Here is a 23,619-nt window from a genome sequence, read left to right as displayed (position 1 = left end):
ATAATATTGTCTGGAAATAAGTCTTAGAGAAAGAAAATGCCTTAAAATGTAAAAATGGAGGGATAATGTGGTGTTGTAGGTCTCAGTCCAATGTCCATCACTGTGAGAGGTTTCATATCTTTATCTTCATCTTATTCTAATTAATGAGTGAGTCTGATATTTGAAAAAACCCTACATTATAGATGCTTATGTGATGGAATAGCTGTTGTTGAAGTACGGAGGAAAGCAGCACCCTATTGTTGCAGTCTGTTAAAAATGATTTGTTGAAAAGTGGCTTTGAATCCTTGTATGAGAGGTCAGAGTTCCCTTCAGGGGGCTCGGACCTCCACAGAAATACCTAGAAGTGCCACAGATATGACTTGCTATTAAGGGAATGATTTTAATATAAATATTTACCTGGCAGTTTTTGATTAATTAAAATGGGAAAAATAAGTGGAGCAAAACAGCTGGGACAATTGCTAAGTAAATTCATCAGTCAGTCAGGAACTATGCATTTAAAATACCTATAAATAATAGAATGCTCCATCTAAATGGAAGCCTTTTATTGATGTGTAAGTACAGTGTCACCCTGAAGTTTCTTTTTTAACTTACCATTGTCTTGTGTTTAGAATCAGATCAGGCAAGTTATTTCTACTTATTCAACTTTATTTTAATAGCATTCTTTTGTATAGTGTGCAAAATGGAATTGATACAAACAGTTGTTGAGCTTTAAAATCACTTGCAGGTAATAAATAATTGTTTTGGAAAGTCTGTGCCTTCACTGAATTGTTTTAATATCTTAGAGGCTGAGAAAATAATAGGATAATTTCCTTGTGTTTTGGTATTGGCACTTGTAAATTCCCTTTATTTACATTCTTACAATATACTATGTTCCCTTAAATATTTTCTTTCTCTTCTGACAATGTTCATGGCAGTGCTGATCCTAGAAAAGACAACAGGACGATGGAAATGGGGAGAGTGATATACTGAGAACTCGGTTGTTGCCTTTATTGTATATGTTTAGTTCTCCCAGGTTTACAGAGAAGGAATAAATTGTTTATACATATATGGAAACAAATGTTTTTTTTTTTTAATTTTGTTTTAATAGATAAAAAGATGGCCTATCACAAAGTGAGTGCAGACCAGAGAGCACAGGGCCACTCTCCCTACCTTGACAACGATGAGCTCCAAGCCACAGCTCTGGAACTCGAATGGGACATGGAAAAAGAGCTGGAGGAGCCTGGCTTTGACCATTTCCGACTGGATGGGTCGGTCCCACATCACCTGGGAAACTCCCAGAGCCCTGACCTTGATCTTGAGCCCATCCAGCCTTCGTCTTCTCCAAAAGGAAGATTCCAGCGCCTTCAGGAAGACCCCGAATACGTCTCGCACTATACGAGACAGGCACCAAAGAGCAACCGCTGCAGTTTTTTTCAGATACTGAAAGTCTTTTGCACTGCCTTGATTTTATTTATTTTTGGAGTTGTGATAGGATATTATGGACACAAGAAATGCCCTTCTCCCCCAGCATCTCAAGAACCAAATAACCCTCATATCTACCATGAAATTCTCAAGGAAATCAAAGCTGGAAATATTCAACAGATTTACAGGTATGTGCCTTGAGGTGTTTTTGTCTAAACGCAATCAGGTGCCAATGTTAAGACTTGTTGTGATTTGTTTTATGTGAAATCTTATTTACAGACCTTGGCTTTATCTTCCTGTTCAGTTTTCTCATTATCACAGAATCACAGACTGTTTGGGTTGGAAGGGACCTTTAAAGGTCATCTAGTCCAAGCCCCCTGCACTGAGCAGGAACATCTTTAAGACCATGATGCTTAGGAAGCTTTCATAAACATGTATGAAAGAAGAGTAATTTTCAGCACTGTGGATTCATGTTACACATTTTAGTTTTTGCTTTAATAAACTTCTATTGCTGAATATTTTAATATTAGTTTTAATATACGTGAATTGGAAAACATAGATAATTCAAAGTTAATAGAAATTTAAATGATAGTCACTTGTCAAATAACATGGTCAAAAAGCAAGATGTTAGATTTTTTTTGGTAATATTAGGTGCTTTAAGAAATCCCTGTCTGATCTGTGGCAAGTAAGTGATTATTTTGTTTCTCAATATATATGGTGAAGTAAACCTTTAGTCTACATGGGTTTAGAATGAGAAAAATTACCTTTGAACACTGAAAAATTGATTTTTTAAATTTTTTTTTCCTTTAGTACCTGTTTTATGAACATAAAAGTTGTAAAATATCTACTGACTGGGTTTGATTTTAATTTTTTTCTTCCTGTGGTATCTTTCCACTGCTTTAAAAGTTTATATAACATGTTCATATCAGAGTATAATCACTTTTACTGAAGCAGAGAATGTGGAAGAAACAAGGTTTTCCTGCCAACTTTTGAAAGTTATTTCTCTACGAGTGGGGAGATGAACTTATTTCTGGCTTCTGGAACTGCAAGTTCCCTTTTCATGGAAAATGAAACACATTTCAGATTTTTTGATCAGTATCAGTTCATAAGCAGCAGGACTTACATACCTAAGGTGAGAAAGGATTCTTGTTATGGACATCCAAAGAGTTGTTCTTGAGCAGATCAGAAATATATTGAAAATAATCACAGAATTCTTCTCAGATAGTTTGTCTTTTATGGTATTAGCTAAGCCAATCCTAAAATCCTGAAGTGGTTAGTACCATCTTTTGAGCCAACACTGTTACTAAATTCAAGGGAAAAAATAGATATGAAGGATTTTGTGTCAGTTTTCATGTGCTGAACTGACTCTATTTATACAAATTAATTATTTTCGTAATGGGAAGGGCTATAGGTGATGAAGAATTTTGCTTCTGAATGGTAAAAAAAAATTCACTTCTTTGCCTTCTCATAGAATAGATTGAACTGAATTCTGTCATTAACCTGAGTCATAAACAAAGTACTGGGATAAGCTAAGTCCTGCTGATAGGTTATTACACAAATTGCAGAGAAGTCTGTCAGCCTTCAGATAATATTCTGATACTTTTGTTGGGGACTGAGAATCACTTACCATTTTATGATTTCAAAGAGTGGTTTAAAAACATTCCTTTTCAAGCTCTTCATCACTTTTCAAACTATTTCAGCTAGCTATTAGGATATTGGTGAGAATCTGGACTTTATGTAAAATGAATTATATGAATACTTTGGAACTTAAAAAACTTATGTAGATGCTATCCTTGAGTTAACATAACGTAGCATTTGGTGATTTTTTTTTTTTTCGCTGTAACAGTATGTTTTCAACAAATGTAGCCAGGCATAAATTCAGCTACCTGTTGGTTTGCATATAAATATATAATCAGTACTTTTAGTAAACCACATCACGCACAAGATTTCCCTTAAACCAGCATTTTGATCTGAGATAACTTTCATCCCATGTTGTGTTCAGTTGCTTTCCCTAAACATCTGTTTGGCAAGAGTCAAAGCTACTGCAGTGAAACCTGTGTATATGTAGCCCCACAAATACAGAACACACAACATATGTTGCTTGGGAAAAACAAAATCCAAACTTGACAAAATCAATACATGCTATTGTAAGACTTCTTTCAATATAATATACTTTGAGTTAGTAGGAATAAGTGGCAGCTGCTTAGCTTGCAATTTCTAAATGTTACTGAGAATGACATTAATTTTCTTTGGTTACTCCTTAGATCACACTCAGTAATGGTAAGGGATTTTGCTAACAGTCCTGATAAAGATCTCAGGAGGAAAATAAAATGTATAAAAGACACAGCAGTGGCAATCATGTCCCCCAAGCAGACCTCAGCATGCTTGGAGGTCTGGAATGGGATCTTCCTATTGGGATGAAATCTACTGTGGTCGGATGAAGCTCTGAGGATTGTGACCCTCTGGGCTTCTAAAGAGGTGCTGCAGAAGGGCACCAGGAGACCTGTGTTGATTTTGTTAGGCTTTGAACTAGGGTCTGTGCCAGCTGACTGAAGCCACTCTGCCAGTCTATGTTAGGAATGGAGGACTGTGTAGGGTAACAGCAGTTTGTCTGAAGGAGTTGCTGAAGTGGGAGCTGCAGGTGTTCTTGTCCAGCTTCTCCATGGAAGGCTCTTGGTGAGGACTTGAGTGCTGCTCTTCTCTCAGTTCCATCCTGGCAGTCTGCATTAGCTAGGTCTGTGTTAAACACTTTTTCCCAGCATACATACTAGAAATCATTAGGTAAGAAAAGTTACTGTGTTGGCTTTTATTCCTTCAATGCTACAGAAATTCAGTGCAATTTAGCATGGCTTTAATTATTGGCCTTGGCCAAGTTGCCTAATTAATGATACAGCCTAAGTAAAGATTTCTCTGTAAGCTTTTTGAACACCTCTCCCAAGCCCCTGTAGGGAAGTGTTCTATGGTGGTGATGATGAAAAGTAGAAACCAGTTCACTCCTGATGTTTCAGATGTTCCAAGAGGTCTTAAGTTGTCAGCAGTGCCTGAAAGGGGGAAAGGAGTCACCACAAAAAAAAAAAAAAAAAAAAAAAAAAAAAGAGTTTTCCTTACCCTGCACATGGCATTTTATGTGATGGCAAAAATTAGGACAAAGGGTTTTAATAGCATCCAAACAGCAAATCTAACACTTAAGGCACGTGAATACAAGATTTGCTCAGATAAATATAAGAGAAAAACCTTCCTTCTCCATAGCACAGGCAGAGTGAGAACTAGTAAAGCCAGACAGAGTTCTGCAGACATCACTGAACTGATAAGAATCCAGTAGTATTATATCTGTTTGTGCCATGAATATTACTTCTCCTCAGTTTTCTTCTGGAAGATATATAAAAAGGTTTTTGTTCAAGTTTGGTGTAACTTAGCTCCCACAAGCCTTCAGGGTGAATATTAAAATATTCATAAATATTTATAAATATTCATAAATCCCACATCCAGGAGAGACCAGGTAAAAGTCGAGATACAGCATCCCTCGGGCGCTATTGAAAACTGCATTGTAGCCAACAGAACTTACCAAGGCAACACAGGTAGAGAAGGCTGGTAAAATTTATGTGCTGAAAGTAGGCTGTCTCCTGGGACAGCCAGGCTGGGACTCCATGGCAAGATGAGTTCTTCCAGTCCTTTCAGAGAGAGTCAAGAGGGCATAGCCAGAGAGTAGTCATCTGTGCTTTGAGACCAGGGTCTTACTCCCCAAGGAGTGTGTCTGCAGCTCTGAAATATTGTTAGAAGAGGAAAACTCCTGTTTTCAAATCATGAATGCATCTAGATGTGGAAGTCTCTAAAGTTTATAATAGATGCTTAAGGCTGTAAGAGGCAGACTTTTGAAAATACAGAAGCACCCAAAAATTTTGCTAAGCATGCTGTTGAATTCTCAAAACTCAACAAATGTTCAATGAAAACGGATATTTTTAAGCTTCTTAAAGTGGGATTCAGATTTGTGGTAGCACTCAACTGCTTTTGAAAATTCAGCTGTTTTTTCTTTCGCGCTGTGTATAAAAAGGAGGATGCTACAGAAGTGTAACTTCATTTTCTTGCTGGCATCTGCCAGATGCAGGTTAATTATCCAGTGGTCATTGTGGCATAACTGAATTATTCAGCAGATTTCTGTTTATAATGAGTGCATTGATTTTCCCCCCACTTCCCTATATTAAAGATGAGTCTGCCATTTGTGCCGAGTTACATCCCCGCTGCTTCCTGGGTCATTTTTTTTTTTTTTTTCTTGCCCTACTTGCAGGAAAAAAAGGGAAAAAATCTGAGGCACACTGGTCTGGAGTTAGAGGGAGCATTGTCACTGACTTCAGGGTTACTGTCATTAGCTGCCAAGGCTTTACTCATCGTACATGTTCCTAAGCTTTTCTGTTTTAGAATGGCAAACATTTCAGATTTGTACATACTGCACTTGGGTGAGTGTTCTCAGTTAAAGTTTGAGTTCTATGTTATTAACAAAATCTAACAGAGCAAGGCAAGGAAAGCACAAAAAGTAGCAGAAATACGGTCTTGTCAAAGACCTCTAAGATTGTAGTAACTACTGCTATCCAGTCTGGCATCTTTTTCTTGAAGAAAATATAATGTGTTGCATGTTTCACAGTGCCATGCACTTAAATAGTGGAAATGCAAAAGGTGGTAATTTTATTTTATAGGAAATTGTTTCAACTTTGTGGCTCCAAAACTAGATAAAAATGAAACTATTCTAATTTGTTTGGAAAATGTGGCGCTATCGTAATTTTTTTAGGATATTGTAATTTTGGAGTTGACTTCTGTGACTTAACTGGTAAACATTCGTGTTGAATAGCAAGAGTAAAGGAAAATAGACAATTTTGTTGGCATTGATAACTCTAGCTATAACTTATTGGCCAGACTAATTGATTCTCTCAAACATTATTTTTAAAATTCTTACATCCTTATTCTGCTCTACTCTGTAATTCCTTTCAACAGTCATACATCTTGGTTACTCTCAGATACATTTTTCTGTGATTAAGACTGGAGGGGGAGCACAGATGGACGAGTCTTTGCTTTGCTCTTCCTCCCATCTACAGAGCAGCTCCTACATTTCACCTCTGCTTTTCATCCTGTATATTCTCACTCGAATGCTTTCTTCACTATCATTCCCCCCTGCAACAGGGAGGTTTAAATCCCTTCGTAATAGATCTAGTTGTAAGTAACTGTCCTTTGGAGGCATATCTGTTCTTTCTTCCAACTGGTAATATCACTGCAGAATCTCCTAAATCCATCTCTGGCAAGAATTGATTTGTCACTGGTACCTGGTGCCATCCATAACTTAAGATAATTCTTCAAAGGGCTTTGGGAGAGGAGACAGCAGCGGCTCTCCTGTGTGGTCGTGACTGGAGAAACAGAAGTGCCTATGCTGTGAGAAAAGGAGTTTACTTTTTTTTTTTTTTTAAAGTGAAGTGAGAAACTTCCATACCCAAGTGTTTCTTGTGCCTGATCAGTTATAATAAGTACTGCTGAAAACTTGGAGCTTCAAGCCTTTTTATCAGGTACTGATAAGCAAAGAGAACTTCTAGGAAAATTGCAGTTCTAGATATTTGAAATGAAGTAAATTTACAGGCTACTGCTTGGCTAAATTGCCTTTGCTGTCTAAGGAAGGGGAAATCACAGGAGGAGCAGAGCCTCTCTTTCTAAAGGAAGGGTATGAGGAGAGGAAGGAGGCTCTAGTGGCTGCTTCCCTTAGGAGAGGCCCATTTTGTCCCTACCCCTGTTAATTAATAGCCCCACACTGACAGCCACATGGCCGATGGCAGCAGTCTGCTGGCCTAGAGCACTGCCCCTTTGCTGGTGATCTGAGCGGGCTGCCTTTGTGTCCCCTGTACACAAGCAAATTCTGTTTCTTGTCATGCCAGTAGCTGAAAAATGCATTACAAAAAGCAAAACTCATCCTATTCCCTCCTGTATATGGGTCTCAGATACTTGGTGTACATCTGAAGTCCTGCCTCCTGCATCTTTAGCAATGGATATGAGCGTGTTCCTGGGTAACCAGGAGCTAGGCAAGCTCTCCAGATTTATCTCATTCCCACACTCCCTGCAATCACTTGGGATTCTCTTTATTCACATGGTAATTTTGAATGTGTATTTATAAGTACAAAGCCCCCTTTGAAGGGAGATAAGAGTCATGTCAAACAAGTAAAAGTTCTCACTTATCCCCCTGCTACCTCCCCAGCTAAGAATAGCTCTAAGAACACAGGGAGGTGTCTTTTGTGAAGAAAGATGCCCTGTGTGACCCAAGCAGTATCTGTGGAACAGCAACTTGATAAATTTAGGCTCCAAATACCCATGTATGTCAAATATTATTATTTTTTTTTAAACTGAAAAATAGGTTATCTCTGTGCTTCAGAGGTGTTAATAGAAAGGCTTGTCTATTTTATGGTTTACTTTGGTTTCATTCAGTTTGCCCCCCTTTTTTTTTTTTTTTTTTTTTTTTTTTTTTAAATTTGCCAAACAGCTCTTTCATTTTTTTTTTTTTCTGTAGATGAAAGAAGGAAGCATTCTATTGATACACTGCTTGACAAGGAGGTGTAAATTTGTTCTTGTTAGGGTCAGTTACAGCATATGCTTATAAAATTCCTCTTCCTTTTGGAAGAAATGTCTTAGCTTATGGTTTGCTTAACATTGTAAGGATACATTTCATGTTTCAAATCCATCACGTGGTTCACTGAGAAACAATTTTTTCTCTTGGTTGATTAGTTTTTTAATGGTAACCATAAAAGTATATTGATTTTTAGATGTTTGATTTGGGAAATCATTTACAGTGAAGTCTGATTTTTCTATTATAACTGTGTCCTTTGGAAATGAAATACACAGTGTTGCCTTAAAATATTTTTTCCAAGCAATACACCAATGTGATATAGTAACGAATTAGAACCAATAAGCTGTATTAGGTCACTTCAGGATAATGAGTAATGAATCCCTTGATAAATTGCCTTATCTGTCACAGTCCACAGGAATGGTTTCTATCTTGCTGCCCCTTTCTCAAAACCAGCATACAGTTCTGTGCTAGGGAAAATGAGAAGGAAAATCACAATTGTGCCAACTTACTGGTTAAAAAAATCTTGAAAGAAAAGTTGTTTTAGTTTGAGATGTAAGGAAATGAATGAGAGGTTGCCAAGTGTCTTGAAAATTCTCTAAAGAAGAGAAGCAGCAGGATTTGTCTTATTTATGAAGTCCTGGGTGGACCTGGTGATGACATCATATGTCATCAGTGTGAAAACTGAGAATACTTTTGAGTATCTTCTTATAAACAAATCATTTCAGGAAGTATATTTTGTAGAATTGGGAATTTTTGGGGGTGTCCTTTTTTTTTTAACTAATTGCCTTTCTTTGTGGTAAAGGCTATCTTTCAATGCAACTTTCACAGGATCAGGATGGATATTGGAGAGGGCAAGATGGGGACAGATCAGTACTGCTGAGAGGTTACATGGGCTGGAGAGAACAGGGATTCACAGTCATGTCACTCCACAGGACCTGACACCTGAACTTCTCCCATTGGAGTGCTTTCTTACACAACAACTTCTTCTTACTAAGAAAAAGTAACACGAGCGTTTGATACACTAATGAATTTTGCTCCGATCACATGTTTTGGATTGAATAATCTTATGTATTTTGAAATTAAAGATCACCTTGCTGAAGTTGCCTAAGGCTCAGAAGTCTTGTTGGGGTTTAGAGACAGAACCAATTCAGTGGACGTTACCTATCTACCATTACCACGACTGCTGAAAAGTGTGCTGAAAAGTTTAGTCTGAATTAGAACAGCAATTCTGAATGGCGACAAGTACTACTTTTCCTAGTGGATAATGAAATGAGCTGTGCCAGCAGCTGTAGATGTTTGGTGGTGTTTGGAAAGCTCAGATTTTCAGGGGTTTGTTTCTGAATGACAAAGTGGAGCAGATGATGAAATATCTATGGATTTTAAAAAGCCATACCTTTTAAAAAACTTCTGTTGAGTGGTAGGCCTTGTAGTTGGCCTTACCTGAGAAAGAGAAATACTTGACTAGATATTTCTGAGTGATTCTGACACTAATGATAGCTAAAAGGCAGTATTTAGAGGCAAAATACATATTTACATTGCCATCCATCAGTTTTATGTATGTAACCAAGCCGTATTTCTTCTAACAGAAAGAATCTGAAGGAAAAAAGAACATGGCCTGCTGAGATGACAACCAGTTTTCCTTTTAGGCCATTTGCTTCCAATGGGGCAAAACCAGAGGGTGCAGAAATTGGAACAAGTTGTCCTGCACTGTCCCGTCCTTGCAACTCAATACCAGGATAATCAGCAGTTTTGGCTGGCAGTCCCAGGGACGTACTTACAAAGATGCTGAGAAACAAATCTTCCAGAACAAAACCCCTGAACAATTTAATATGTGGCACTAGGTACATGGACCATCTACTAATTGCCCGAACAACTGTGGGAGTTTGCTCCTGCTGAGTTGGCCGTATTGGCTCTGGGCTTCTCAGCAACACCGTGTGCTCAGAGGGTAATGTTCTCTCTGAGGAGGTGGCAACACAGGGCATTGCAAAGAGTTCTCCTGCAAAATTTTTTAAGCGGCAGACAGTTGCAGATTCCTGTTTAGGATGCATCTCTCATCAGCAGAGTGTAAAAGTGAAGTCTATTGGTACTCTTGAGATACGGCATTGGAGTGGAGTGCTGCAATTCCATGGTATGCACTGCAACAATTAGCAATTAGTTCCCTGCCTGTACACATAAATCAAATTAACAAAGCCTCGAGGGGAAAGACTTTTCTCAGCCCTCTTTGGCGGTGCTTTGACATCCAGTTCCCTACAGTCAGCACCTATGACAGCTATTTACTAGAAGCCTGCTAATAAGTCAGGCTGTTACCAAATTTACTGGGAGCCACAGGATGGCAATTTATTGTGCAGTATTAAGTTACTGTTCACGCAGCATTCGTAACTGAAGGCTACTAAGGAGCACTGCTAGGAATCGATCAGAGATAATGAAATTGATATTGCCTAAATAATAATCAATTTTAATAATAGCCTTCTACAGTAGTCTTGCATTAAGGGGCTTCTATTCTCAGTTCAATTCTCTTTAAAAGCTGATGAGTTTCTGAAGTGCAGTATCTGCCTCTCTGAAACAAATATAAAAGCTATTGAAAAGTTGGGACTTTTCCCACTGATGTTGGAAATTGCACAGTGTTAGACTTTCTAAAACTAAACAAACTGCTTGGCTTTCTTGAATTTCTAGAGTACTGTTTATGAACAAGAAGTTAAATAATTCAAGAGATCTGCATGTATGTCTGTCTGATGTTTCTCAGTCTCTTCTCTTCATGTGAGAAGTCTTGTCCTTCGTGTATGATGGTGTTTCCCTTGGATACATGTAATTAACATAAGTTTACTTAACATACAATGTCCTGATAAACTAGTTCCTGTCCAAGTTAAAATACTGACTCACACACTGCTTAGTTTATGATTTTTTTTCAAAATTGAAAAGGTGAAGATGGAGTTTTCTCGATCCATTAATTTTTCTTTTACAAAATATAAAAATGAAAAGTGAATTGAAATGTCACTATCAAAGCAATGTGTTCAAAGGTAAATTTGGAAATCCTGTTTCTTAGAAACATCAGGATTTTTATTCCTAGTTGTGGAATTTTGTTTGTGCATTGATGTATCCTGCCAGAGCAATGTCTAGTCCTCAACCAGGTTAATCTCTTCCTTTATCTTTTGTTAAATTTGGTTACTTAACAGAATGGAGATGAAAAAATTAACAGCGGTGAGGAAATAACATTTCAGGGTTTTGTTCTTCTTACTTTTGAATGGGTGCTCAAACTTCATTAGCCAGCAGGCTGATTAAGTGGGTTGTGTGAGCCTTAAAGGAAAGGGTCACTATAGCTGGGGGGGTTAGGACCCTGTCAAAGTTCAGTAAGCCTGTAAGTGAGGAGTTTATATGAATTGTAGTATTTTTTTTTTTTCTGAGATCTGAGTGTAGAGGAAGGAAATAATTTGGGATGTGTTTCCTTTGGAAATTAGGGTATAGCTGAAGACTCATGTAGTAGTTCTCCTATTGAAGTGCTGGGGTTAAACCCCCAGACCTGAATGACAGTTGCATGTGGATGATGCCCACAACCAGGACCCTCCTGACTGGTTTTCACCCAGGGCCTGGCCAGCCTTGGGTGGGAACTGATCAGGAGATGACCACCAGGTGCCTCTGCATTCCACATTAACTCGGAGGCGGGGCAAGAAGCCACCTCTATGAGAGCTAACTCTGCTTGTGGTGCAGTTGGGTGACCTGCCTACACAGTGCCTGTGGTGTGTGGGGTTCTGGCTATTGAAAGGGCTCCCTGACTCTTCATAGCAAGTGGAGCTCCCAGCACAATGGGACAAGATGATCGGACTGATCACCTGGGTCCTTCCATCTCCCACAGCAGGAGCCACGAGAGTCAGCTTGCTCCCTTCTGCGCACCCTGTGCTGTGGGTGAATGGATTCACATTCCTGTCGCCAGTGGCCCAGCACCTTGGATGGTTGGTCTGTGATTTAAGAGTGGAGGGAATACTTTAGCTGCTGGCTTGCCTGTTGTTTTGAGGTGTGCTACCTTGACTCATCGATTCAATACTTGGGTTATGCTTCATGCAACAACATGTTTTGTTTCTGTTTGTGAACTGCAGACTAGTTCTCTAGACTAGAGAAGCCCAGGACTTCTCCAAAACATAAAGAGAGGAGATGGTGGGAAGAGGGACTGATATCTAAAAGTGGGTGAAGGAGCCCATGGAAATGTCAGTGTGCCTTTGATGGGAATTGTCTCCTTGGTACCAGCAGGGCATCTGTGATTTAGCAGAGAACTCATGTCTTTGCAATTATGATTGTGGCAGAGGCAAGAGTGTGTTCCCAGAGGTTCTGGAATCCGTTCCCTGTCAAAGGCTACATGAGCCAAGGCTGATGCAGTGCTGCAGATTGAGAGCATTTAATTATTTAAATAACTGCCTGAGTGCTATTTGTGAGCAAAAGGTGGTAGTTCAGGGAAGTTGCTTGTTTCATGGCCATTTGTTAGTGTTAGTTATTGAATGCTTTTATTTTTCATAAATATCAACCTAGGTGATGGGCCCTGTGACGTGAATTATTAAATAAATAGACAAGCTTAGAAAAAGGCCATTCCGTCATGAATCAAGTTTCTGTTCCCTGCCAACTATTTAGAGAACAAAACAAGAAACTGAATTATTCACAATATGCTTAGTGAAAGGCAAATGGAACCTGCTGCTGTGTTGCTAGCAGTGCAAATAGTAACTTTAAAAATACAAATGGTTTTCTTCTGTATTATCATGCTTGTTTTTCTTTCCTAATAGTTTTAGAACCCACTTAAGAGAATTAAACCCTGTAAAAAAAAAAATAAAGTATGAAGTCTGCCTAGTTCCTTGGAATCGTAGCACAGACCCTGTGGGGGATTTTATTTCTAAATAATTCAGCCTATGTGCTAAAAAGATAGAGATGATGTTGTGTTTTGGAAGTTAATACGGATATTAGTTTTCGTCTCATTGAAAACTTTTTTTTTTAAATTGAAATGAGCTTTGTAAAGACTGTTTCCTGTAAACAGAAATATATCTTTATAAAGCTATCTGTTCATTTATGTATGGGGTTTTGTGCATATGTGAATCCATAGATCTGATTTTGCATAGTATCTGAAGTTTTGTCATTTACACAGCACTTCTCAAAGCTGTCATATGTTCTGGTTCTCAGTACCACTGCTCCCTGTGGTCATGGCTGATACCTCCTTGCCATACTAATCCCAGAGCCAGAAGTACTCCTTGTGTTCATAGTTCCTTTGCAGTTGTAAGAACTCAAAATACGATGGTGACTGTGTTTATAAATGCCTAGAGACTTAAGGACACAAATCTGCACCAGAGGATGAGCCTCAACTCCTAATAGAGTTACTTCTTTAGAACTTGATGAGAAATAACTGTAGTTTGGGGGGGTTTATCTCATTCATATTGAAATAAGTATTATATAAAATAAAAGATTGTTAGTTCATCACACTACAGAAATATTCCCCGATGAAAATACATACATGGGCTTCTTAGTCTGGTGTAGGAAAAAATACAGGGACCAATGGCTGAAAAGATAAAGCATTAAATTAAAAAGTATACAGCACAGATAAGGTGATGAATGAAACAAATTTCATCATTACTTTATGTTGCTTGATGTTCTTTAGCCTGTCATTCCACTGTTCAACACCAGGCATAGGAAAGGCGAGGTGAGGCGATTTAATGGTTTCTTTCTCATGTTTCTTCCAATCTCTGTGTTTCATCAGTCTTTTCAAAGATTTTATTGAAGCCTACTGAGATCAGGCAGAGTTGGTACATGTTCAGAAAAGATTTTGGAGTGCATGTTTGAAACCCACTAGTACTTTGGGTGTGGAATATATCCCTCAGAAGGTAGCATTGTTTTTTTTTTTCCTAATCATAGTGCAAGGACAATATGAAAAATTCTCCTGCTTCCAGATACAAACCCAGAATCTGCATCCCCTTTTTGGAATTTCTCAAAGGAATAGAGCTTTTGGGGAATAGGATTTTATTTTACTTTTTTAACAAGAAAGTTAACTCTGAATTTTTGACCAGGTCTTAAAGTTACAATTGGCATCTATGATCTGAGAGCTGGCATATAGCCAGCCTGTGCTGACAGCCTCTGCCTCTTGTCTGCTACGGTCAGATGAGATTGGAGTCTGCAATTCTTCATCAACTCGCTTCTAAAAACAGGCAGTAATAATTTCATCTGATAGAGGATGCTAGCAGTAATTAAATTTTTGGAGTTCCATTTCTTTTCCTTTACTATTGTTCTGTTTTAGCTAGGAAGCTTGAGAGGTTTTGATATTAATAGTCTGTCTTGATTAATAAGCCAAACTAGAGCAGAGAATTTGGGCTGTGGCAGTGGCAGGGGCCGAGGTGGAGCTGGGTGCAGTTGCAGGGCTGCTGGAAGGCACGTGGAGCTGTTTATAGCCCTGCGAGGCGCTTGGGCTTTATCTGGGATTTGCAGCTCTCCACTAGCAAAACTTTTTTTTTCTCCTTTTTTTTAAACACACTATTAAAACAAGAATCATTTGGTGTTATTTTAGAAATAGAAAGTTGACGACACTAAATCCTACTTCAGTCTTAGGGATTTGGAAATTGGTTTTACATTGCTTTTGTCACATCCTGTCTGGATTAATCTAACTCCCTTTTTTACAGCTTTTCTGGTGTTGCTGCTGCAGGAGTTATGTACTCCCCAAGTACATTCAATCAATTTGATCAGTGACTCCCCAAGGAAGAGCAAGGCTCCCAGAGGTTTAGGTCTCTCTTCTCTCTCCATTTTCTCCTGACTAAGTATGTCTTGAAATTAAAGAGGTCTCGCTGTTTAGGAAACAGTTAATTGGATCAGGATGAGTCATATTCAGGATTAAATGCTGGCAGTAGGATTGGATTCCTTCCCCTTAGTTAATGTAACTAAGACTGACATTAAAGATCAAATTATCCTGTACCAAATTAGGGCCTCGGGTGAGACATTCTTCAGGGACATCCCTGCTCAGTGCTGTCCCTGCCTTGCCAAGGAGGCTGTGGTGGCCCCTAGGGAAGCCCTGTGGTACCCTCAGGCCTGCCCTGAACTGCCTCTGGGAAATTCCTGTGTCCTTCCAGGATGTCCTGGCTGAGATGGGCACGTTCCTCCTGGCAAAGGACGTGATGCTACCAGTGTCTTCTGACTTCTGAGGAATTTCATCCGAGCCGTTTTCTCTCATATATGTTTGGTTTCTCCAAAACAGCTGACTCTCTTTGGGATCTGGTACTGTTTGCTTCATCTCAGAAAAGAGCAGCTGACATTTCTGCAGCACTTTTTAGCATAGGATGATAAATTTCTTTACACACTTACTCAGAAATTATTATTTTATCCTCCAAACAATTCAGAATGTTTGCATTTGAAATGCAGTTACTTAATAATCCAGTCTACTTGAAAAGAATTAACTTTAAGGTTACGTTATATACTGTTACCTTTTGGTGCATAAAGGCATTTTAACACCTTATATTTATTGTATGTTAAACACTGGTTGCTGACTGCATTATATTGTGTTTCTTAGTTCAGCAGAGAAAGAAAACAGATTTATATGAAGATAAGTATTTATGTGATCTTGTGCCACTTGTGAAGTGCTGATATTCCACCAGTAATTCAAGATACATTATCCCAAAGAAGTTGTTACTTTTTCTAGAATGAGGGGAAAGTAGTTTTACACAGAGAATAGTAATAATTGTTATAAGGCTTACTGTAGTTGTACAAAAATAGTTTCCTGATTTTTATGCCAGACTATGATACAGAATATAAATAATGCCTCAGAAAGCCAGCAAAAAGATAACTTGAAAGAAGAAGTGTGACCTTAGTGAGAATGACAGGGCAGCTATTTCAGAAGCAACAAAAGCACATCATAATACTGTCCATTTTTAATCCTTTAAATAGATAGATGACTTGATAGTAATGGAAAATCAGTGCTCTTTTCTAGCTTCACCTCGAGGTAGAAGGTGCATCTTTATGCTTTTTTGGTATTGCAAACAGTGTACTGGTTTCTTTTTCAATCATGAATGCTATTAAAATTTGCCAGAAAAGCTCTTATTTTTCTTTCCCCCCACCGATGTTTCAAATCATAGAAACATTAGAAAGTATTCAAGATCTGTTTGTTATTATTATAGCTGAGAGGGAGATAATGCATCTCTGTTAGTGTATTTTTGAGACAGTGTTTAAACTGCTCTGGGAATATATGAGATCACATAGTAAAATCATAGTAAAATGATTTTTACATACAGTATTAACTGAGCACTAACTTTGAGAGGGACCATATTCTACTAGATAAGGAAAATTCAAGTGAGTATTTCTTTGCAGCTAATTGTGTGGTTCTGAGTGTATATAGTGGAAGAAAGCTCCATGGGCAAGTCCTTATTTGATCTTGAAGGCAATGTAACAAAGTTTTCAGTTGTTTTTCCCTGTTTATCAGAAGAATGTCAGACCTACTGGAAATACTGTATCAACCTCGAATATATGGAAAAGTTAAAATACAGCTTCCCAAAATAGTTCTCTCTGTGGCTGAAAGTTTAAATTTTCAGAAGAGGCTTAATTATTTAGGGAAGATGAAGACTGGATGAAGACAAGAAAGGCTCCTTGATGATATTCTACTTGCATACCTTTCAGAATGTGTCTTCTATGATAATGTTGTGATTTCATCAGATTAATTACCTTTACTTGATTTGTCCTTTAAATAAAAAAAAAAAAAAAAAAAATAAGCAGAAGACAGGCATGAATTGTTACATGAGCATTACTATGCACTGGGAATCAGAAAAGTGTGAATTCATGCTGTTTGGACCCCTCTTTAACAAAATAATCAATTTAAATTCCTTTTTGCTTGAATATCATGTAAAATATTTCTCATCTTGTATCAGCAGTTTCGAGGAGAAGGGAGTAGTTGACTAAATACGGATTCAGCCATGACTGGGGTTTAAATTACTATGGTTTGAGTTATGGATAGAAAGAACTTTAAAATATACTAAAAGTGAATTATGAATTAAAATTAATTATAAGGATCATTGTAAGCAATATACTGAAGATCATGAAAATGGAGCTGTGGTTCTGAGAGGAGTGGAAAGTCACATGATGAACTAAGGCAAATGATGCTCTTTTTAAATGCTTCTGAAATTTTTTCCCTTAGTTTTGTCACTAAAAGGTAACTGCCTTACTTTGCAGCTGCCTTTGAGGTGTCTAAACATATAACTAAATAACATAAATTTAACTTAGTTCTCTTATAAAGTAAATTTAAACATTTGTTTTAGTCTTGATTCCAATTCCAGGTTTCATGGTATGCACTTATTTTCCTGAATTTTCTCAGAATTGTTCTGAATTTACAATTGTGTAACTAAGTTCAGAGTAATTTATTTAATTTTTAATTATGGTTAACAGGGTGACGTTTTTAATGTTTTCTTCTGTTAGGTGAGTTGTCTAGTGTGTCTGGGCACACCTGAGCAATATGGAGTAACACACTGGACTTTTTTTTTTTTATCCTTAGAAAAATAGAAATTGAAAGTTAGCCATAAGTATGCATATTTTTGAGATGGATCCCAGGAAGATCAAATTAGGTTGCTTTTAACATTGATATGCATTTGTTCTTTGAAATCTTTTTGAAATAAGTACTTTTGCCCATGGAAGGACTAAAATAAGGCAGACCATGAAAGTATGGATTTTAAGTGTGGCTTGCCAAGTATATAGGCTGGAAATTTCAGGGCAACAAATGCTTTTAGTAGCTGTTTATACACTGGCCAGTGTTCTGAAATCTTGAACTCAAATTCCTCTGTTTTGAGTCACTAAAATGTCAATAATCAGTAGTAACACTGCCTTTGTTTTCCTAAAATTAATGCCTGCACACATAGCTTATGTTAGCTACATTTTGAATGCGCATTTAGCCACAACTGTAGAAAATGAGAAAATTGTAAGCACAAAACTGGGAGGAGGGTGAAGCTACTGTTGCTGGTGAAACCTTAATTGTTGAAGTTCAAGTTAGAGGCTGAATATTCAGAATTGCATCAAGAGACTGCAAACCCCCTAACACTTACTACTTATGCCATTTAAAAATGATTGGGCACTTCAGTTTAATTTGCTTGAAGGTGAAGAGCTTGTAAGATGTATTTGAACCCAGAAATAATTCTGATAGTTAATTTTTACACATGAAAAAGAATTTTGATAGTGGAAACCTTGACTTTTAGTACTGTAGAGTTTGAATAGTGCTGCCATAAAGACCCTAATGATTTCTGACAAAACTATGTGTCCGAACACTTAGGCTGATTCACTGCCTTTTAGAGATTAATGTCCAAGTACCATATACTGGATGTGTTCTTTGGCTACAAAACCTGCTTTGCTATGCTTTACTTCTCTGGCAGTACAGCTGAGATCTAAGAGATGGCTTCTCTTCTTCTTAGGATCTGATTTATAAGTTAAACACCCCCAGCACAACTCCTTAATTTATTAATAAATGGCATAAGCACATTCAACCTCATTAGCTGATTAAGTAAAATGCTTTAGGGCAACTGCTAGGAGGAGCCCTTCTGTATTTGTAGCAAGGTCCTTCTGTGTGCCCATCAGTGTTTGTCAGGTGGTTCTCGAAATTCTTTTGCATCCCTGGGGATCCACAGCGTGTTATTGAGGAGGAAGAGAGGAGCTGGACCTTTCAACCAGGCCTCTCCCTCTTGGATGTCAGGAGAGCAGTGCTGGGGCTGGAGAGATGCTGCAACAGCCACAGGTGCCCTCCAAAATGCTACGTGCCTCTTCTGGGAGGGATGTCCCTGGGAAAGGAGTGTCCCAGGCTGACCTGAGAAACAAAGGGAAGTGTGGCCAGATAGGACAGAGCAGGTGTCCCTGGCTGGCTGTGCTCACAAAACGGTGAAGGAGTCGTTGGTAGAGAGAGACTTGTTCTTCCTATTTGGTTTTGTATTAAACCTGTTTAGTTTAGTAGTTAAAGGAGTGTGACATCAAAAAGTTCTCCATCACAAGTGCTTCAGGCACATTTTTGAAAGATTGTTACTGTTTGGCTACTGTTAATTCAATTTTAAATATGTTTCTTTTCACTTAGAAAGTTTAGGTAGAGTTTGGATTGCTTCCCTATTGAAGATAATTTGTTTTCAGATCGCAGTAGTTTAGAAGTATACAGATTGAAGAAAAATTCTTCTGTAAAAGCTGCACTGTATGTATATCATCCTGTTCAAGCAAAGGGTTTGGTGCTAAGTTACAAATTATGTCTGAGGAGTGAATGATTTATGGTTTTGATATAACATTTTAAAATTCTGCTGCGCATGCCTGTTTTTTAATAGCTTGTGTGTCATCCGGCTGGCACAGATTAGGTCAGCCTGTGGAAGTGAACATTGAAGTTAAAACAGCTTAATGGAAATGAGTTTTCAAAAACGTGTCATGACATTACTGGTTTTTGTCAGACGTGCTAAAACTGATCTGAGTTCTCCATAGGTTGGCAGAAATGTCAGTCTGACTACACTGAACCTGTTTGGGTATGATGCATTATTTGCTGATGCTGTTTTCTTGTTTACGTAAGTGGATTTGCATGGCTTGGTGCTCCAAATATTGAACTACTGAAAACCAACTGCATCTGCTGAGGTATTGAGACAAAAGCTCTGGATGCTCGCCAGGTTTGTGCAGTGCTTGCTTACGTGGCTGACAGTAACATCTGCTAACACAGATGTTGAATTCTAGAAAGCCATAATTATTTTGAGAGTAGGGAGAAGTTGTCACAGGTAGTTATTATCATGCTACTATCACAGGTATTAGAATCAAAGAGATCATTTTGTACTTTGACAGCATATGTTTTCTCAGCTTTGGAAATGTGCTATTTTGATGCCATGTAATATGCAGATTAAAAATTAGCTTTTTTTTTTTTAAAAAAAAAAAAAATTAGCTTTTTTTTTTGTAAAAAAAAAAAAAGCATCTTGAAGGTTAAAGAAGAGCAAAGAGACTGTAAATGTAAAATGTTTTGTTTCTTCAGAGTACCAATTCCATTGCAGTTGTGATTGCTGCCAAAATATGCTTCACACTGTGCCCTGGAGCCACTCATAAATAAGCATTGGATTTTGTACTAGTGGAAGGGAAGTGCCTGAGCTCTCTTCATCTCGGATGTTAGGGGTTTGTTTTGCTTCTAGTTTGGTTTGGTTTGGGGTTTTTGTGGGTTTCTGGTGGTGCAAACTCCCTGAATAATTTTCAGGCGCAGTAATTTTGGAGTGACTAAGATAGCTGAGGTGTTGGGAATTTATACATTTAAAGAGTTATTATAGAACAAATATTTGAATCTCTACCAAGAGAGACACAAACTTGTTTAATAGAATAATTCTGGAAATTTTAATTCAATTAGCCAACTTGAGATCAGGAATTTACATCTGGTTTTATAAGAGCCACCTTTCACTGAAACAGGAAAAAACTTCCTTCTTGATTTGTTTACAGTAAATATCCAGTTTTCATCGTAAAACTTTGTATTTCTTCATCTGCACAAGTGGAAATGAGCATCTTGTGGAATTTCTCAAGTCTAGGCTGGTGCACAGACAAAAGAAAATGTTTAAACTTTTTTTTTTCCCCAAAGCTTTTGTTTGCAATAACAACATTTTAAAATTTCCTGGATAACACAAGTTTCTAGCATGGCTAGAAACAAACTGCAGGCACTAGCAAAATATCGCTTCTCCTCAGGTCTATAGCAGTCCCATCAAATGTACTTAAAAATCTTTGCACTGTCTAGCACAGGTTGTTGTTTTTTCTAATCCTACACCTGCATATGATTGATATGAGAAGCATCTGAGTAAGTGGGATCAAATATAAATAGGAGATCCAGGTTCAGAATGTAAGTACCATGAAGCTCTTCTAATGTCATATTCTGCAGAGTCTAAATCTGAAATTAATAGTGAGAACAATTTTATAGTAACCTGTATTTATTCAGTATTAGAAATCGGTGCTCCTTTTTTTTTAAACACAACTTTAATCATATCATACTAAAAATGAGTGTTATTTGAGCACCTGAATCCTTTCTCTGAGGTTACTTAAAAGTGTGTTAGTATTTTTCAAGCTCATCAGCTTTCCTGTCCAAGTAGCTCTCCACAAGTGCTCAGGTGGCCAAGAGGAAAATGAAATCACAAGCAGGTCATTATTTAGTTATTTCTAAAATTGTCTTATTGTGCTGTCCAGACCTCTATACATTTGACTTGCCTGTGCCTCCAGTTTATATTTACACGTTAGGCTGCACTTACTGCCAGATGAACTCGGTGAGCTGCACACTGTGCTTGGCAATCACTAAAATAACCGAATGCTCTTTATCTTCTGAGATGATACTTTGATTTAGTTAAGATTGCTTCTCACCTGCTTTACTACCTAAGCAGTGCTCTGTGGTTTGCAGCCTTTCCTCTGTAGTGCCTGCACGTGGCTTCCCATTCTCATGGCTTTGTGTTCCTCACGTAATGATTTCTTCCCTGGCGCACTGCCAGTGCCCGGGTTTCCCAGGGTGAGGTGTTTTGTGGGTGCAACTTGACTTTGATGCAGGCGCTTTATTATTTAGCGATGTGTTATACAGGAATGGTTACCAGGAGACACAGTTTTATAACTTCCTGATATGGTTTGTTGATGCAACAAGCTTAAGCGACTTAACATCGTTTTCTGTCCTATAGTTTTACTACCACTGGATGAAAAGGTCTGTTTAGTTTTATTCTCCCTTTTTATTTGTTGAGCACCTTGTCTTTAAACTGTACTTGCACAGTTGTGCTAGGTCAGCTTTTAGTTCTAGATGCTTCTCAGTTGCCCTCATGTAACAGCATCAGTAAACCCTGGACCAAACTTGGGTTTTTTTACATATTCCATAGAACATATGTACCCTTGATTTTGTAGCTGCGTGTAAGCAGATGCTTTTTCATGGCATCTTGCTAGCTGACATGTCAACACGCTCCTGTGACAGTTTTCTTGCCCCAGTCTATTCCTGGCATTCTCTAACAGCTTTTTCTTCTGGAAAGTGTGGTGGCCCATTCTTACTCCCTTCCATAATAAAAAGTTTGCATTTTCTAAGCTTCCACATTGGCACTGTGCATGTAATTCCTCTTCTAACTTTTTTGAAATTACCTGCCTTAATTTGCATGTTTATACACGACTACGCATCCATATTGTAATAACGGCAGATGAATTACACTTTAAAAGTGGATGACCTTGAATTATTGCTCATAATGTGGTCCTGTGAATTACAGCCCCTTGGATCACAATGGAAACTTGCTTGTGACAGCACAATTCAGGTATATATTTCCTCCTTTTTACTTCTTAAATTTGTTCTTGATTTCTGACTTGGTGTTTCAACCGTTTGTTCTGTGGTGGAGAAGGCATCAGAATGGAGAAATATAGCAACAGCCTCACTACTGAACTCCTCTCTCTCTCTTTGTTGGGCAGCTCTTGACTGTAATTCCCGTTTCCCTGGAGAGACCACTGCGTACATGGATCTGAAGCAGCTGGTCTTCAGTTTATTTGCTGGGTTGTTTTGATCTTTGCTTCTCCACTGTAGCCAAGATACTTAAGCCTTGGAGTGTTTTCAGCTATACTTTATGAACTTGAGTTGTTGAACTTCATGTGAATATATTTTAGCATTACTTGTGATCCTGACTGCCCTGCTGGACATCTGCATCTCTATAGGAGCTGCTGTGCAACTGGCTAAACTGGATTTAGAAAAGAAAACTAGAACAGACCTAGGCAGAGTTTTTGTGCTAGGATGGTCTTACTAATGTTTTTCAAAATAATGTAGGAGTTACTTCTTTGTAAACTTTGTATACCAATGAGCATTTGAGAGCTTTTAAAGACTAGATTTTTACCAGCCTTGCTGCAGAGGGTCTGCTAATCAATCAGTTAGCCTCCCTCAGAGGTATAATTGCCAGATGCTCTCTGGTACTTATTAAACTGGAATCAACATCTTTATAAAATCTATAAAGATGGACTGTAATACTGCTACTTCAAATAGGGCAAAAACCCCAATTGGCAGTAGTGAGAAACAGCAGCTACCATGACACATCACAGCAGCCATCCTGATTGCAGTCATCTTCTATGAAAAAAAAAAAAAAAGGCTAGGGAAGGGAAGAAAAATGAAGTTTTCCAAATGCCAACAATATTTATACTGACTTTTATACTCAAGACACTTCATACTTATATTGATGATGCAAGGTATTCCATTTGAGGAAAATGTGAACTTACATTTTCAACAGGAGCAAAACGTTGGGTAACATGTATTCTGCTCAATCAGCATTAATTTTGGTATTATGTCTAAGAGAAACGTAAGAGAACTACTTATTACACTGTTATTGTCTATCTCAATTGTGGAAGGTGGGTTCTGAGAGTGAGACAGCAGAGCAAGCTCTCCTGAAGCCGGTTTTTAAATGGTTTCTCACTTAAAGTCTTCACTGGCAAGTGCTCCAGCCACACTGCCCAAGACACAGAAAGCAAAGGCAGGGACTGGCAGGATGAAGAACTGCTCACCAGAGAAGACCACGTTCAAGACCATCAAAGGAACCTGAAAGTGCACAAGTCCATGCCACATGAGATGAATTCATGGGTCCTGAGGGAACTGGTGGATGAAGTTGCTAAGCCACTATCCATCATATTTGAGAAGTCATGGCAGTTCAGTGAAGTTCCTG

General features: G+C 38.2%; 1 protein-coding gene across 1 annotated transcript in view; it reads left to right on the top strand.

The window, feature by feature from the left end:
• Positions 1 to 1,095: 1,095 nt before the first annotated feature.
• LOC103776709 (inactive N-acetylated-alpha-linked acidic dipeptidase-like protein 2) overlaps positions 1,096 to 23,619 on the top strand; it is a 70,270-nt gene continuing 47,746 nt past the window's right edge. Inside the window, exon 1 of the mRNA XM_008944231.1 lies at positions 1,096 to 1,589. Within this exon, the coding sequence (XP_008942479.1) occupies positions 1,096 to 1,589 (494 nt within the window). The remainder of the gene's footprint in view (positions 1,590 to 23,619) is intronic.

Source organism: Merops nubicus, unplaced genomic scaffold (genome assembly GCF_000691845.1).
Source record: "Merops nubicus isolate BGI_N331 unplaced genomic scaffold, ASM69184v1 scaffold2987, whole genome shotgun sequence".
Taxonomy (NCBI): domain Eukaryota; kingdom Metazoa; phylum Chordata; class Aves; order Coraciiformes; family Meropidae; genus Merops; species Merops nubicus.
Note: the sequence above shows the minus strand (reverse complement) of the source record. Positions and strands in the feature narration are given on the sequence as shown.